Source organism: Trachurus trachurus (genome assembly GCF_905171665.1).
Source record: "Trachurus trachurus genome assembly, chromosome: 8".
NCBI classification, from domain to species: domain Eukaryota; kingdom Metazoa; phylum Chordata; class Actinopteri; order Carangiformes; family Carangidae; genus Trachurus; species Trachurus trachurus.
In genome coordinates this window covers 9,644,493-9,662,414 of record NC_139905.1, presented here as the reverse complement: position 1 = coordinate 9,662,414, position 17,922 = coordinate 9,644,493, and the positions used below count along the sequence as shown (strand labels likewise).

General features: G+C 42.1%; 1 protein-coding gene across 1 annotated transcript; it reads left to right on the top strand.

Annotated features, from left to right (window-relative positions):
• The first annotated feature begins 1,894 nt into the window (after positions 1-1,894).
• On the top strand, positions 1,895-17,362 carry hlfa (HLF transcription factor, PAR bZIP family member a). The gene is made up of 4 exons (XM_083977330.1): positions 1,895-2,238; positions 3,155-3,517; positions 11,372-11,586; positions 12,974-17,362. The coding sequence occupies exons 1-4, from the start codon at positions 2,124-2,126 to the stop codon at positions 13,187-13,189; spliced, it is 909 nt and encodes a 302-aa protein (XP_083833456.1). The 5' UTR covers positions 1,895-2,123; the 3' UTR covers positions 13,190-17,362.
• Positions 17,363-17,922: the final 560 nt, after the last annotated feature.

Below are 17,922 nucleotides of genomic sequence, written 5' to 3'. Positions count from 1 at the left end.
AGGATTTCAAACCATGACTCAGCCACTACTACTCCAGACAGCGTGAGTTTCCATGTGCCGCAACCTGCACAGATAGAATTGCAGCCATTGGCTGAAACTAGGTCAAGTTTAGATTCACGTCATTCTTCACCGTGGCACCGCAGCGGATTGTTTCCTCATCGCTCAGATTTACAGTTGAATACAGCAGCACTTTTTTTTTTCTTTCTTTCTTTCTTTCTTTCTTTTTTACTGGTCAGGACATAAACTGTATGACAACCGCTCTGTTTGAAATGTGGTTTTGGAGAGTTTATACGTCTATAAACACTTCTCATCTGAGGGAAAGAACTTGAAGGAGTCACAGAATTAAAATACCAGTCTGACTTTGAGAGCATAAGCTGCAGCCAGTTCGGTTTTAGTGGAAAGCAAATGTCATAAAATGTTCTTGAACATGAAATTACTGCTTGAATCTACTGTTTTAATATGTTTTATTTCCACTAAGAGCTGTTCTGGTCATATAAGTAGTATATATACATTACCCAAGCTGAGAAAGATGAAGATCTTTCAGGGTTTATGGGCAGATTTTATGAGACACTTACAGTATAATTTTTGGAGAATGTTTTTGCTCGGGGTTGAAAAAATAACTATAAACGACGTGGAACTGACTTTTACAGGTGACATGTAAATGTAGCGTAACAGGCCTGTCAGTCACAGATTTTCAATGTTGACATACCTGCTCTAAAAATACCTGCGGTGTTGCAGTAACAAGAAAATGACATGGGAGCATTTGTGACATGACAGCGATTGGTAACCGGGTAAAGCTTCAGATGACTGATGGGTCTTGATGAGAAACAAGCGTGAATCACTCAGAGTCAGTCGAAACATAAAACCTGTTATAAATCATGTAGTTCATAACTTCTGTGTAGGAAAAGGCAGTGTGCTGATGGTTTTGGGTTTCATTCATTCAGACTGTCTGTGTGGTTTAGCACAGCTCCCACTGCTGTGTTTTGGATTTTGCACACAGCCTGACCTTCTGCTTTTATGCACCCGTTTCTGTGTTTATATCATTTTTTTTTTTTTTTTGGTCTGTGTTCATTTTACATCTCCCTCCTTAACTTTGTCATGCTGTCATGACACCTGTTGTAGCTACCTGTTCTGGATCCTTTTGACCAAAGTTTAATTGATTATATTTGGGAGAGTAAATGACTGCAATGTTAATAAGTCTTGATTGACTGAATAAACTTTTCTCCTCTCAGCACAGTTTGAGGAATTTGAGGCTATTGTATTAATGTTTAAATTCAAAACACAAAAATATAATCTCTGTGCAAAATGATTCTTTTCTTTTGTGTGTGTTTTTTTTTAATGAACATCTTTCATTCATCATCTAGCTTTGTTTTGTTGTTGTTGCTGTGTGTATAGCTATTTCTCCAAATAAATCAGAATATATAACCCATCACAACTTCCAGAGTCATTGTGAAGTCTTCTTCTGTTCAACTAAAAAGATCAATTACTAAAATTATCATTTTCTGCTTATTGGCCCTTTAATCAACCAATTTATTGTTTCAGTTGTGATGCGAAAACATGCGAAACAAACTAAATCGCATGACTAATAGCCTACGCTCATACTACAGTAGCTAATGCGCTGAAATACCAAATAACATTTTTCCGACGGTACCTGAAGGCAGCACGTTTCGAGCGCCTTTCCAGAACCAAGAGGTTTGTTTTCTCCCACGCTGATTGAACGCGTCGCGAGGACTGGTCCCCGCCCACCCGGGGCTTTGACGTCACCGACGTCCGTCTCCGCACATGGATGGAGGAGTGTAGAGAGGCTCCGCCAAAGCCGCGCTCCCTCCCTCCCTCCGCCCTCCTCCTCCTCCTCCTCCTCCTCCTCCAGCTATCTGCCAGCCAGCCGCAGCGACAGACATCCAGCCAGCCGCTCACCGTCCTGCCGCTGCCGCTGCTGCTCTGAGCCCCGGCGTCGCTGTTTCCTTCTCTCCCGTCTACGAGGAGCCCCTGCACGGGCTACCGCCGGCTCGAGAAGCTCGGTCGCGTTTCTTTTTTCTCAAGAAGGGGGGGGATCATATATATAATATTTTTTAAGAAAAAGTCTCTGTGAGCGTTGTTCTCCCAATTGCCCTTCAAGACATATGGAGAAAATGGCCAGACCTCTTCCAATAAACCCAACTTTCCTGCCGCCGACTCACTGCGTACTCAAATCCCTGCTGGAGAACCCGCTGAAGCTGCCTTTCCACCACGAAGAAGGTGCGTTTGAAAATGTTTGTTATTAAAAGAAAGAAAAACTTGAGTTGCGCGTACAGCTTCTCTCTCAATCTCTCCTTCTCTATCTGTGGTGGTGCCTCTCTCCGCAGGTTGTTATTTTCATTCTGCAGGCATGATCCAGTCAGTGTTTTCACAGACAGCACAGTGAAGGACACAGGTTCACTAAATCTCTTTAATATTCTACTATCTTTGATCAAAAAGAAACAATGTAACCTTAATAGGAGAGAGAGCGGCAGAGATGATTAAATCAGAATGATGATTGTCTCTGTTGGATGTTAGTTGACTGACAGCAGGTTGACGTGAACTTCAGCTCAAGCAAACAAGCTTTTTTTTTGTAGCCCCTATTTGTGACTAAATTATCTAAAAATACTGTTTCTGTTGTGACTGCTGCTTTTAGCACCGAAGGTCCATTTATAACCTTTACACCCTCTCTCGTCTTCAATGGGATTTATCTTAGCCATACCACAAGCTGTCGATAGAGGGCGTCTTCTCTGCTCCTCAGCTGTTGTCAATGTTGTCCACCCTCTGTTTATATTGCATTAAGTGTCATTTCATCACCTGGACATCAATAGAGGCTTTATTTTTAATCTTAAATTGCAATTTTGCCCTAATAACAACTTATTTCTCCCACTATTAGCCATGATAATAACTTTGTTTTTTTGTGTATGTATGTTAAAATATCAATATTTATCTTTTCCTACAATTCAGGATTTGTTTTTGCTTACAGCACTGATAAATTAAACATTAATATTTTTTATTAACAGAATTAATTGATTAAACTGACCCTTTAAGATGTCACTCACTCCAGGCATACTTTCTATTTATACCCATGCACTGACCCGTGATCTGAGACACTGCAATGACTGTGTGTGTGTGTATGCAACTGTTTGTTTTGCAGGATTTGGGAAAGACAAAGAGAAAGAGAAGAAGCTCGAAGATGAGAGCAGCACAGCCAGCCACCCACAGTCGGCCTTCCTGGGTCCGACCCTGTGGGACAAGACGCTGCCCTACGATGGGGACAACTTCCAGCTGGAGTACATGGATCTGGAGGAGTTCCTGTCGGAGAACGGTATCCCTGCCGCCCAGAGCGAGCAGGCTCAGCAGGCGGCGCAGCAGCAGCAGTCGCCACAACAACAGGCTCCTCCGCCACCACAGGCCCCGCCCACTCCCTCCGTGGTCGACCTCAGCAGCCGCGCGACCACCTCGGTTCACACGGGCATGGCGCCTCAGACCTGCCTCCGCAGCCCCAGCAGCACAGCAGGTGAGGAAGAAGCACAATGATGCACATGCAGCGGAGCCTGATGTGCACCTGAAATCACACCTGCACCCGAGGAGGGGAGGGAGGGAGGGGAGGGAGGGGAGGGGGGCACACGTGGGATCACACACTTGTTGTTCACGCCTCCTCCTCCTCCTCCTGTTTGCTCACCTGCTGCTCACACGCACACACATGCACACGCACGCACGCACAAACACAAATGCACCACCACCCACCATTAGTGTAAGTGTCAACCCAGAGATGCTGTGAGGAAACAAAGACCCTGTGGTTTTTGAGTCCCTGAAGGCATCACACAGCATGTGTTTCAGAGCTCTTTCTCTTTCAGCTCCCTGCTGCTGCTGGTTGGAGCATTTGGCTTAAAGGTTAAATACACACTAACTAACACTAACACACACACACACACATACTCCGGCTCCGATTTACAGCCCTGTTCTGGACTTTGGAGTCCTACAGTACAAGCCAAGCAGGCTCAAGTCCAAGGATGTCGCTCGCGCACAGTCTTCATTCATGAAGCTGTGACTGACAGAACAGACGTTGTCGGTCACGGCTCCTGTTTATTGCAGTGTATTTGCACTATGGTTATAAGGATGTAGGTTGTAGGTTTCATTATACACTCTGTACCAGTCTGCTTCCCAATTAATTTTTTATTACCAACAGTTTTTCCCTCCCTGTGGGGTTTGGAGACTGCTGATTAAAAGTTGCTTGCATTAGTCAGAAGAAATGTGATTCATAAATTACCAGATTGTGCTAGACTTCATTTTTTTTGTCCTGCAGTGCTGCAGACTGAATGAGATTAGTTTCTGAATAATTTAAAGACGGAACATTAGCATCCACCTGGGATCATCATCAGAACATTTAAAACATCTCAGGAAATGAAGCTTCAGTGATTTCAGTGATCGAATGAAGCTGTTCTTCATGTCAGATGTCGTAATTGCAACGAGCTGATGTTAAACAGGCAGTCGGCATTTGGATTGAAGCATTAAAGCTGTGTAACAAGAGTTTGTTAAGCTGCTGCCAAACACTATTTAATGTAGGTTTGTCAATTCACCACCAGACACCGATTTTAGCGATTTAAATCGTTTTAGGGCGGCCGACCCCCGCTGTTAACATCAAGACAGCACACAGTCTTTGTGTTTCACCTCCAAACTCGACACACAAAGCCGCCAGGCAGAAGATGTGGAGATATGTGGCTGATAAACATATGTGGGCTGTGTGTGTGTGTGGTTGTGTAAAACGCTGTGTTTGTGTGTTTTACCTGTAAACGCTGAACAGGTGGGTTCCTGATTACAGCTAATAGAGTGTGTGTGTGTGTGTGTGTGTGTGTGTGATACAGAGATAAAAGACCTCAGTGCAGTTAAGTGATTGAAGATGTGACAGTGTGGATGATGATTGAGGTCGAATGGGGATTGATCACCACTCCACTCATCGTTTATCAGCTTAATTATAAGACGTGTGAGCGGCTCCTGTTTGCCTGTCGTTGGGTGAAGTCATCCATGACTTCTCCTCCAACAAATGACCAAGCCCCATAGTGAGTAGTTGTAGTTGTAATGGTGGTGTTACGTTAGGTCTATTTATGTGGAAAAACATGTGGTTGTGATCTCCACATCTGGAGAACAACCACACACACATACACGCACATGCACGCACATCCTCTCAGCATGTTGTGTCTTCTAGCTTTAAGATTAGGAAGGAAGAAACGTTGATGAGGTATTGTAAAGACCCTGCTACATACGTTATATCACATCCAGTGTTTGTTTGTTATAAAAGGGCCTGAACAATAGAATATATGGTATCAAAAGTCGATCTCATCAGCGTCAGTCAGCCAATCAGCATCCAGCATGCATGGACCATGATGTAGCCTATTAATGCAGCTGATGGGCTGTTTATTGAACAAACACACGTGACTGAGCTTAAAAATAAAATAAACATGAAACCAACATGTGAAGCATTGTGAAAACTGTCATTCTGATCAAGAGAAGTTATTATTATTAAAGTCCAGGTATCGATATTGATATGGAAACTTTGTAAACGATACCCAGCCCTGTCCCAATCCTGTCTGTCCAGAAAGTCTGAACCTGTAACGTAACCTTAACCTACCCTGTAATTTGTAGATTAGTCATGTTGGTTTGTTTTCATAGAGCAGGTTCAAAGCAACATGTTGGACAGAGTTGTAAAAAGTTCAATTTTTTTGTTATTTTAGATTGAAAGGTGACAATCAAAAAACAGAGACGGAGCCTCCAGCTGAGGTTCACATGAAAAGAAAACAAACATAAATGTAGAAAAAAAAACACTCGTATCATCATGTAACTAATGTGATAATACATTGTCAGATCAGCACCAGTTTGCTCCAGTACTCTGTGATGTTTACCTGTGAGCGGACTGAGAGTGTTTCTATCAGTGTAATGGTTCACAGGTTTAAGTTTCCTCTGAACCCCTTGTGGCCTCTTCGCCTGCCCGACTCCACCCTGCACTGAGAAACAGTTCAGTCAGACTTAGAGCTGCGTCTAACTAATTATTGTTGCTGCTGATCAGTTGTGAAAAAATGTCCCATCACAAGGTCCCTGCACAAATCTGAAGAGACGGCAATAATTCAAAGATATGTGGTTTTAAAAATGAGAAATGAATCGTTTTGTTTGTGTTGGATACGTGGTTAAATTGATGGTAAATCCCCCCTCATTTTGACGTTTGCTCCTCCTGCTGCAATGTTGCAATTTGCGGCTTCACGGCTGCTTAATAATTACGACATGATGATGATGATGATGATGATGATGATGTTCCTACAAGCGCAGAGAGCTGTGGAGGTTCAGTTACAGCTCCAACACCGAGCACGGGAGAGTCAGTCAAAGGTACAGCCGTTTGTACCGTACTGTTTATTCCAGAGCGAGTGCACATGGGCCTAACATCTGTGTGTGTGTGTGTGTATGAGTGTGTGTGTGTGTGTGTGTGTGTGTGTCTCTGTGCTGTTTGGGTCTGCTGCTTCTATGTGCGTCTTCACATTTCACGTGAACGCGGCTGGGGTTTCCTGCAGCGTGCCGGGCCATGTGACGGACACATGCAGGCGCCGTGTGCAGCTCTGAGCTGCAAACAGGAGCTTGTCACGGCATGAACCTGCCTCCTCTCCTCTCCCCTCCCCTCCCCTCCCCTCTCCTCCCCTCCCTCTCTCTCACTCTCACTCTCACCCTCCCCTCCTCTTTCTCTCTTTCTCTCTCTCTCTCTTTCCCTTTAACACTCTGTGCTTCCCGTCCAGCCTTCCTCTCCCTCCCCTCGGCGGGCTCGGCTCTGACACAGCCTGGACTCGGAGCCAAGGCACAGGCTGTTCCCTGCAGAGATCACATGGACTCGGGTGTGCTTTTGTCACGTGCATGCGCGCAATATTGTTCCAGCTCGCCAAGTCTCGTTCCGTCTCGTCTAACCAGCCACTCCACCACCACCAACACCGACACCCACAACAACAACAACAACCACAATCCCCCCTGCTCTGCTTGCATTCACTACAGCAGGCAACAGATAACATTGTTATCACTACCAACCAACTAACAATTGAAAGAGCAGGCGTTTCACTCTGTTGTCAGCTTTAGTGTCCTGCAGACGTTGAGGGGTCGGGACCCCCGTTCACTGTGGGCAGGGGCCAACAAGGAGAAGTCAGATGTATTGCAGTATTGTGTATTGTGCATTCCAGTCTGTTAATGAAGGGAAGGTATCGCATAAATCAACATTTTAAAGGAGCTGAATGTGAAGTCCATCATCGTATCAACATGTAGGGATCATAGCAGCGAGTTATCAGTGCACATCCCTTTTTTTATTTTATCTTCCTCCATTGTTGCAACCAGTTTCCTCCAGCCAGTGTCCCGTCATGCAGCCTGCAGTGGACTTGGTTGATAAATGGGTGAGACAACAGGTTTGCTTCCTGCACAGGATGAATTAAAAGGCCCTTTTTTGATTTCATTAAAAAAAACAAAAAAAAAAATACATCGTATAAATGGAGTTTGAGTGGAAACAGAATATAAATGTTTGTTTTCTCGTACACATTTAGTGTAAGCGAGGGTTTGGTGCAGGAAGGTGATGTATGTGTTAATGGTAATGAAGCAACATGTCACCCGGTGCAACAGTAATGTGTTTCTAATATAGTCTCTGGACAATAATTGGAGCTCTATGGCAACAGACTGATGAGACGTTCACGCAATACATCTCAGTCAGATGAATGAACGGTTCTTCTTTTCATGAGAATCCTTGAGTTTTGTCTTTTGTATCCCATTTGTATTTATCTTTCTGCCCCTTTGGCCTCCATTTGCAGTTTGTGAGTGGAGGTGTGTCGTGTCGTTGGCCCAGATCAATACGCCCAGGTCAGAGTTCAGCTGCTCTGTTCACTGTTCACAAGATACGACCAACAGCTCCTTCTTATCACCAACCGTAACGTTATCAGTCACACAGCAACTTTGATGTGATCCCCGTAGCGTGACAGCAAGCAACCTTCAGCCAATTTGTGTGTGTGTTGTTTGTGTGTGTGTGTGTGTGTGTGTGTGTAAATAGGTAAAAATGATTAAAGATTACAACAAGTTCCACAGGTATTTAACCAAGAAACCAGAGTATTCCAGCTTCTTTCTAGGTCAGCGCTGGACTCTACCTTTCCTGGCTTGTTAATTTTAGATTTCCTGTTCAGGAGGAGGTGTGTGTCGGTGTGTGTGTAAAGGGAGGAGGAGGAGAAGGGAGGGGGGGGGGGCTATTTTGCGAATCCACATTCAACTTTGTACATCAGTTGAGCACATTACGGGTCAGCGAGCAGGCTTGTGTGTCTACTTTTAGCCTGTGATCATGCTAATTAGGAGATCAAAATGACCCGTAAAGGTGATTAGGGCACGGTGGGCTATTTCTAGTTTCTAGTGCTGCTCAGGCCTGACAGATTGTCTCAGACTGCATCTAGTTTTAGTGAGTAAGTAAGAAGCTTTCTGTCTGGTAGGCAGCGTCCAGGTTATGAATGCTAGGGTGGTTCTGTCGGGCAGCTATATGTGTCTTAGCTTATGTGACGGATTATCTCCAATCATGTGATTCTCAGAGCTGATGTTTATCTTTGAGTTCAAAAAAAAAAGTGGAGGCGGTTTCTTAGATCTGAAGATGACATCTTGTTTTTGCAAATCGACCGTTCACATCCTCCAAAAAATATGCAGTTTAATATGATCAAATCCTCAGATGTCAGAGGCTGGAACCAGCTGGAGACATGTCAACTTCTAATGATTATTTACATGATCAATTATGAATTCTGGAAGAAGAAAAAAAGGTTGAAAATGTCCAAACAAGAGCCTGTTGAAAAACTCCAAATGCCCTAATGTTCAGTTTTCTTTCATATATGAGAGGGAAAGAAAAAACGACATATTCAGACATTTAAGACGTTAATATCTAGTTCAAATGAATACAGTGATAAATTGTTGCTGATGAAAAGCCTGAGGAAAAAGAAGGGGTAAAAATGGTCAAACAAAATGAGCCATAAATTACAGATTCTCAAATTTTCAGCTTTTTATGTCATTTATATAAATCAGTAATTCCATGACGTCACCAAGCAATTAACCAATTAATCAATTTATGTCCGATGAATGGATGGCTGACGTTGATTGCGTCACGTCTTGTCAACAGAATCTTGTTTACTCTTCATGTCGTATTTACTTCAGTGCTGGAACAAATAATAGATCAGCTGATCGTCAAACAACACTGAACCTGTGGGCTGGTTGTGTCGGCGGAGAATGTAAATGTCTCCAGATGACACAACACGTTAAATTAGCATATTCATGACGATATGTTTACATTCAGTCAAGTGTCGGCTGGTTTCGGCTGTTGGTTTTTTAAAAAGGCTGAATTCATAATAAGAAAAAACCTTCTCATCTCTGCCTATAATGTCAGAAAACAAAACAAGTGATTGAAAAACATGAGTCATTAGGACTTGTACATGATCAAAATCATCTTGATTTATTTATAACCGTGATGTCATCTGACTACTGTGTTCACTGTTACGTAAAATGAGCACTCAGGTTAAATAACAGAAGGTTTGTACAAAAAGTAGCTAGATTTGTCATAAGAGTTAAAGGAAAAAATGAATATGAGAGAGTTTTAAAGGTCTGAAGATGAACATTTAGTCTTTATATTTTTTGCTTTTTAGCCAGAGTGAGATATTTGGTCTCCTGGAAATTATAACGCACAGTTTTTTGTTTGTTTTTTCTTTCTTTTTTACATTTTATAGACTCAACAATTAATCATTTAATCAAGACAATAATCGGTCGATCATTCAGTTCTCTCTCTTGCTTCAAACCCTTAGGCAAATGTTTTTGGTAAAATCACACATTTAATTCAGATTAAAGTCATTGTTTTTGTGTTAATCTGATGGAGGGGTTTGAAACCCCACCCGCTGCACCCTGTGTGTAGTGGACTGCAACTTCAACATCTGCTGCACACTGTATTTCAAACATAAGTGAGGAAGTTGTTGCCGTTGCGTTCAGTGGGGGATTTTTCTTCCACATTTCTGTTGAGCTTTATGAGGTGATAATGAAACGCTTTAACAGTTTCTGCACAGTTCATCAAACAAACATAACTGTGTCTGTCTGCAGAGAAAATGTTGTTTTCCTCGAGCTCAGCAGACAAAACCTGCGGCACCCTGCTCGAGGTTTATTTCATGTCTTCGATGAAGGAGCCCATCACTTCCTCTGGGGCAGGGCAGCGCCTCTTGACGTTACAGACAGTGCAGGCTCAACACAGACTTCCTGTTTGTTTCTGATTTCCACAGAGAAAACATTCAGAGAGCCCAGTCCGACGGCCCCCTTCTCAACACAAACCTCCACCGCAGAGAGAGAGAGAGAGAGCAGTGTACACTCTGACCGAAGGTCAGCGCCAGCATTGATTGGCTGTCACTGCAGGCTCGCAAACAAAAAATCTGGGTCATGATGTTCAAACTGAGAGCAGATCATCAGCAACTGGTGGAACCACACGTTCTGCCTCCAGGCGTATTCCCAGTCCTTGTTGCTGCCGCTGCCCGTCCATGGTTTTGTGTGAAGTGGGGAATGCAGGTGTGGTTCGTGTAATTCATGTAATGAATCAAGCTGTAATTGTTCCATCCAAGCCGCTAATAACCTGAGTCACCCCGCACAGGTCGGCCCATGACTGCAAATCAATTAGAGAGGCCTTACACAACAACAACAGGCTGCAGGCAGAGCAGAGCAGAGCAGAGCAGAGCAGAGCAGAGCAGAGCGCCGTGGAAGCATCCAGCAGCTCCACATCAGCTGACAGGAGCTGCTGATACCTGCTGAGCCTGGAGATAGGACAGCTTGTGAAATGATGTGCCTGTGTGTGTTTACCTGTGTGTGGTTTAAAAGGCTGGTGTGATAGCACCACCTGCTGGCCGCATCTGGAACAAGCAGAGAAAGACGTTGTTTTTTCCAGAAAAGGCTTCACTTCACATCTGCAACGACTCTTAAGTCAGAGTCTGACATTTTCTACAAGGATCAGCCCACGAACACACAAACATGTGAGCTCAGGGGGGGATGAAAGGCGGCATGCAGCTCCCCCTCGGAGCTCGCCGCCTCCTCCACCGCCCCTATAGGAGAGGCTCTTAGCAGCACAGCGCTACCCACCGCGGCTCCTCCTGTGTCCTCTGTCCAGCTTTAAAAGATTTTGCTGATGAGGACTCACTCATGATGTTACATAACCAATTATCCCAAATGGAGCTGCCACCTGCAACGCTAATGGTGCCATTTCTGCCACTAGAGTTTGGTTTCCTGCTGATTCTCATTGTCCCTCTGTGTGTCTGTCTCTCTAATAATGCCCTTTCTTATATTTTTTTTCTTTTTTCCTTTGTAGCACTGCCTGCATCCCGGGACAGCCCCAGCCCCATCGACCCAGAGTCCATTCAGGTGCCCGTCTCCTACAACCCCGACCCGGCAGACCTGGCTCTGTCCAGCGTCCCCGGCCAGGAAATGTTCGACCCAAGGAAACGCAAGTTCTCCGCAGAGGAGCTGAAGCCGCAGCCCATGATCAAAAAGGCCCGGAAGATCTTCATTCCCGAGGACCTGAAGGTGACGCGCTGCTCTCACTCGGGGTTGATCGGGGGGGAAGTAGGGTTTTTGTGGTGGCGAACTGAGATTAGACCCAGTGCTGGGATCTGTTGTTATGTAATACACACAATACAGGGAGGGAGGGAGGGAGGGAGGGAGGGTGAAAGGCAGGTTAGACCCTGAGGGGAGACAGACCTCAGACTAAAGGAGGGATTTAAAAAAGAATAAATGTGAATATTTCAGTGTGTTAAGTAGAAAATTTAACATTACAGCTCAATATAATGTTATAATAATTGGTTTTCTACTTTGCAGAAAGGGTTAGAAAGGGTTTTAGAAAGTTAAAAAATAAACAGAAATATTTAACTGTTAGTTTTCAGAATCAATGAGTTGTACATGAAAATGTGTTTTATATCACATGATTGAAGGTTGATTGATTTTTTTTGTGATCAACTTTTTTATTGAATTTTCCACTTCATTTTAAGAAAAACAAAACAGAGATATAACAAAAGTACACCTGACACACACAAAAACTACAATTATAAGAAGGGCAGCAAAACAAATATAAATTCAATTTTTTTAAGGTTGATTAATGAAGATTATGAAGCTGACTAACTTTCAGTATCTATTAGTATGAGATATCTGGAGCTGTGACATTTCAATGTGAAAATGTTAATTTCATTGGTAAAAACCCTCTGAAGGTTTGAAGTAAAGGCTTCCTGTTGACGAGTTTCAAAGATAGAAGAACAGCTTCTTATGAAACAGACTAAACATCATAACGTTAAAACCATATTTTTAACACTTCTATACTAAAATGGTAAAAGTGAAGGTGTTAAGAGTGTGATTCATATTTTTAAAAATCGTAATGTCTTATGTTACGAAAGAAAAGTTCAGTCCGAGTTCAACCCTAAAATAACGTCAGATTATGAAGTAGCTCAATAACCTGAGTCAAAAATGGTTATTTAACACAGTTGCAGCTAAATATGGAGCAACAGTGTTGTAGTCAGTTGAGATGAGTCACAGCATCAAACGGCAGAAGCCCACACGGCGACCTGCTACGGCACAAACCGGTCACCTCCGGTATTTTTTGTCGTTTCCGGAAAAAAACCGGAAACGAAGCTCCAGGTTTTTAGAAGAATATTTAACATTAGGGCTCAATATAATGTTATAATAAATGGATTTCTACATTGCAATGATAAAGGTAATATACATCTTTATTTATTGTAAAACTGATCAATATTAAATAGGCCAAAAAATAAACAAATACAAATCTGGTAGATAAGAAAGTTTTTTTTTAGTCGTTTCCGGAAAAAAAACGGAAACAAAGCTCTTTTTTTTTTGTTAGTTTTTTTTTTTCAGCAGAGGGTTCAGTTCTGTAGTTCTGACTCGTCTGTCTGTCTCTGCTCCACAGGACGATAGGTACTGGGCCCGGCGCAGAAAGAACAACGTGGCGGCCAAGAGGTCGCGGGACGCGCGACGGCTGAAGGAGAACCAGATCGCCATCCGGGCCGGCTTCCTGGAGAAGGAGAACGCCGCGCTCCGCATGGAGGTGGCGGACTTGAGGAAGGAGCTGGGCCGCTGCAAGAACATTGTGGCTAAATACGAGTCCCGACACGGGCCCCTGTGAGCCCCCCCACCCCGACACCTGCCCTGCCCCCCCCCCCCCCCCCGAAACTTGCCCTGACCCCTCCCCCTCCCTCTCTGCCCTCCTCCTTTACCCCTCGACACTTTACCACCCACGCCCACTTTTTCCTCGAGTTTAAAGGACAATGTGTCTCTTTTGGTGGCACTGCCCCCTCCTCCTCCTCTTCCTCCTCTTCCTCTTCCTCCACCATCCCCATCACCTCCTCCTCCCCTTCGCCCCCCCACCCCTCACCCTCCTCCAACAAACACCTGTATGATTCTGGTATTATAACTGTCATTTTGACTTCTATCATAAGCTTCGATTTTTTTTGTCTGTTCCTCCTTTTATTTTTCTGTACACATTGTTCGACTGAATATATATACATATACATAGATGAATATATATATATTTACACATGCAAAACCTCCCACTTTAATGTATTGTGAGGAGTTATGAGCCAACCCACCAGCTGAGTCCCCCTCCCCCTCGACTCCCCATACCCTCCGACCACCTTCCACTTTTGAGAAACGATGCCATGCTGTTTGTTGTTCACTTTCATACCAATTTTATACGTGACATCAGGACTAAAAACTGTTGTTTCTTGATTCCTGGCGTCTTTTTCTTCTACTTCTTCTTCTTCTTCTTCTGTCTTATAACCATGTGACGTGTCAGAACCTGCTTCTACCCCCCCCAAAAAAAGAAATCTGGTGTTTTTAAGCTCCGCTTTCTGTTGTATCAGCGAAGATCATCATGTTTTTGATCCTTTTTATTGACGTTTATGTTTTATTTCATTTCTTTGAAACCCCCCTCCCCCTTCTTCCTCCTCCTCCTCCTCCCCTCCAGCTTCTCTAACAGCATCCTGGGTATTTTAACGTTCAGATAGCACTTACATTTATTTTCCTCCTGTGCAGTCGTGGTGTAGATTTACCGGTTTTAGAAAGACACGAAAGAAAAAAAGAAAAAAAAAACACCATCATGGTTTTTCGTCATCACCCAGACAATGAGCAATAATCCCTCTCCAGAATTAAACCGACATGACTACCTACATGTTCCTCACCCCTCCCTGCCCCCCCATGCCCCCTCCCACTGTCACCACACCACTATAACCACCACTGGCAGATCTCTCCCTGTTTCCCCCTCACATCTTAGCTCACCTCCGTTAACCGAGGTGACTTTAGTTAACCTCTGCACTAATGCGTGTCTCACAATCTGATCCGGTGCAATGTTTCCACTTGCTCAAAACTTTTCCTCCGCCTCATATTTATCTACCTTTTTATTTCTCAGATGGAAGATTGTTGTTTTTTTGTTTTATTTTTTTTAATATATATATATATATCTATATATATATATTCTGTTGATATAATTGTTAGTATTAATACTTCTCTTGACATTGTTGTCGTTTAGCCTCCTCCTTATTTCAGATTTAAGCATGATTTCTTTCACAGAATGAAAAGCTATTTACAAATGTTTTCTTTTTATTTGCAAAGTTGTTGATAATTCTTTTCTCTTTTTTTTCTTTTTTGCTTCTGTTTAACTTAGCATGATCGATGAGTGTCTTTATTTTAGAAATCAACAGATGTCTGTAGTCTCTCTCTATCTCTTCTCTTTCTCTTTCTCTTTGTAGCTCTATGTTTGCCTTCTTTTTAAAGATGGCTGTATGAATGTAAAAGATGTTGACAAGGTTGGATGGTGTTGTCCAATACTGTGGTTAACCCAATCAATTTGTTTACTGCAAACCAAACGATTCACAACAGAGATGATATATTGGTTACAAGAGATATGTTTATATATAAACCTATTCTATAAGTTGTTCTTTTTGTACAGTATTTTTCCTATACATTACTGAACTATGTATTTTAAAGGCACAACAGATCCAAAATATTATTAAAAATACAAGTATATAACTCAAAGACAAATGCATATAGTGGTATTTTAATATTCTATATTAGCTAGGCTGTGGTAGTTTTACAGAGATTTGTGGATATTCAGCAGCACCTAAACCTCCTGGGCATTATTATTATCATCATTATTATTAATATTATTATTATTATTGCTATAACAACACTCCTCATGATGGTGCCACCTTTAGGCTCCCTTATAGATAAAGGCTACTCCCATTAAACTCATGGGAATCAGATGCACCGAGACAAAATGCAGTCCAGAAGAGAGAATGTAAAGTCAGGCCCTTTCCGAAAATCCATAAACACACAGTTCCTCCATCGTGTTTTGTGTCGAACCCCTGGCCCCGCCCACTGACCCCCAAGCGTCCGGCAGTCGGCTTTTCTTTATGTTCAAAAGCCAATATTCAATTCAGTATGGAGGCTTTTTTTTTCTTTTTTTTTTGTGGCAGCGCAGCTTTTGAGTCTTGTTTCTTTCTGATCTGCTTTGATGGGATGAAGTTACTATGAAGGAAGGGAAATCTATAGCTGGGTGCTGTTGCTGCTCTGTGTGTGTGATTGGTTCCCTCGGCCAATACAGTTGTAGCGTGTCCCTCAACCTGAGTGATGGACACTGGGAAGCTCTTTAATTTTTTTCTTAAAGGTGAAAGCTTACAGTGGAGTCCCTCCTGCCCCCCCCCTCTCCCCCTCCCAAAAGAATAAAACAAAAAAAAACAAACGTTAGCTGTGTTGTAGTGTAGCTAGCGCTGTGTGCAGCAAAGTTTTGTTTTCTTTGGCTTTCAGTCAGGAGTGAGATGAGACTGATTTGTGTTTTTGAAGGCTAATGCTGATATATATGATCAATACTGTGGAAGTTCAGGAATGCAAATGTAAAATTATTTCAATAGAAAAATTTCAATTTGTGCTTTAAATATGAAACTTCAGCCAATTGGCAAGCAACAAAGTCCACCTCCAAATTCTGCACAAAGACGTGTCATTTGTTTTTACACTAAATTTTTTTGTTTTAAACAGTTTATATATATATGCATTATTTGATGATTGATTAAAATTGCTATAATATTTTGTTTCCCTTGGACACGGCCGGACGTAGCATTTTCCACCTGCAGTCTGTGCATGGAGCTACGTATGCTAACAAGCTCCTGGCTGTAGTTTTGAATTTTATTTTTGAAATGTATTGATTTAGTAGTTACGAAATTATTTTCTTCTTTGTCTGCAAGAAAAACGGATACCTTAACACAACAGAAAATTCATTTTCCGTTCGATTCGAGAAATGTTTTATTGTTGCAGAAAGAAAATTAATGTTCCATTTGTGTTTTTATAATGTATGATTCAAATTATCCTTTGGCTTTTTATTCAAATTGAAAAGCTTGTGTTCAGTGTAATAATAATAACGTTTTTCTACATGAAAATTGAAATTGATTGTAAAATTTTACTTTTGTGACCTCTGAAAACAGGATTTCAAAAACATAACAATCAGAGAAGTCACTATGGACCTAACAAAACACTTAAAGTTACATCAGTCTGATCCCAGTCCAGACTTGGCTGAGCGGTGTCTCTCCGATCCAAAGGTGTGTGGTGCGATGTAAAATGATCCTTCTCTAATCGAGCTATGGTCTTAATGTTCTTTGCGCTTTAGAGGGTGTTTCCCTTCTGCACCTTTTTTTGCACAGATGCACTCGATTGTGAACAAGGCTTGTAGAGAAAAGTGAAGACTGGAATGACGCCGTTCAGCAAATCTGTGGAGCGTCTTTTTATGAAATCATCTATATATACCGTATATATATAAATATAGGAAAAAGCCAATAATTAATCCATGTGTATCCCAAAATTACCTCACTGTCGAGTGATTTCACTACCTCACCCGGAAACGTTAACCATAATTCTGAGTCTATTCCAGTGCCTTGAATACACTGACTGTTCCCCAGTCTCTCAGCAATGTAAAGATCTCATCACAGCACCATTCGGATAGGTTCAGATCTGCACTGAAGGGCTTCTTAGTGCATCAAAAATCTATATATTATATACACTGACAACTCCTTTCATTTCTTATTTTGGACATTGCAACAGACTTGTAACCATTGTATTCATGGCAACACCAACGGACTGTTTCAGAGTGTATAATATTACAACATAAAGGAGTATTCGGTCTTGTCTGTCATGGAATGGATGCATAACATTTATTTGTGCTATTCAGCCCTCAGCCTCTCTGTCTCTCTGTAATTTGTAGTGTCTAATAAAAAATCCCAGTTCTTTTCTGACCTGGTCTAATTTCTCTGTAGATTGAAGTCGTCTGTGTGTTTGTGTGTGTATAAACCAAAATGATAAGTATTAGAGAGCGTTTAAATCTAGTTTTATTCTTTGTTATCCTCCTGTCCTTATTTTAAGTAACTTTTTAAACAAGTATGCAAAGACATGTATGTAGAAAAATGCTTAATTAGTGGTTTGTTTTGATGAAAACGTTTATATTTATGTATTGTATTCATTCATATTGAATATTATATAAAGTTGGACATGGAGATATGATGCCAGTCAGGGGTCAGGGGGCAGAGCAGGCAGCAGCTTATTTCCCAGGGTTGACTTTTGAGTTTGGTCACTAAAACATCACTTTATTTAAGCATCTACTCCAAAAAATCAAAGTTTTAAGAACCCAAACACCATCCTCTGACCCTCTCCTGGCACCATTTAATATAAATATCTTTTGATTAGTAGTATAATTTCAAACAAATCATCAGTCTTGAAGACCACTGGTGCAACAATGGACCAACTGATTGAATTGGCTGATTTGAGCCTTTTTCTTGGACGATAAGAACCAATGTGAGGCTTTATTGTGCCTCCAAA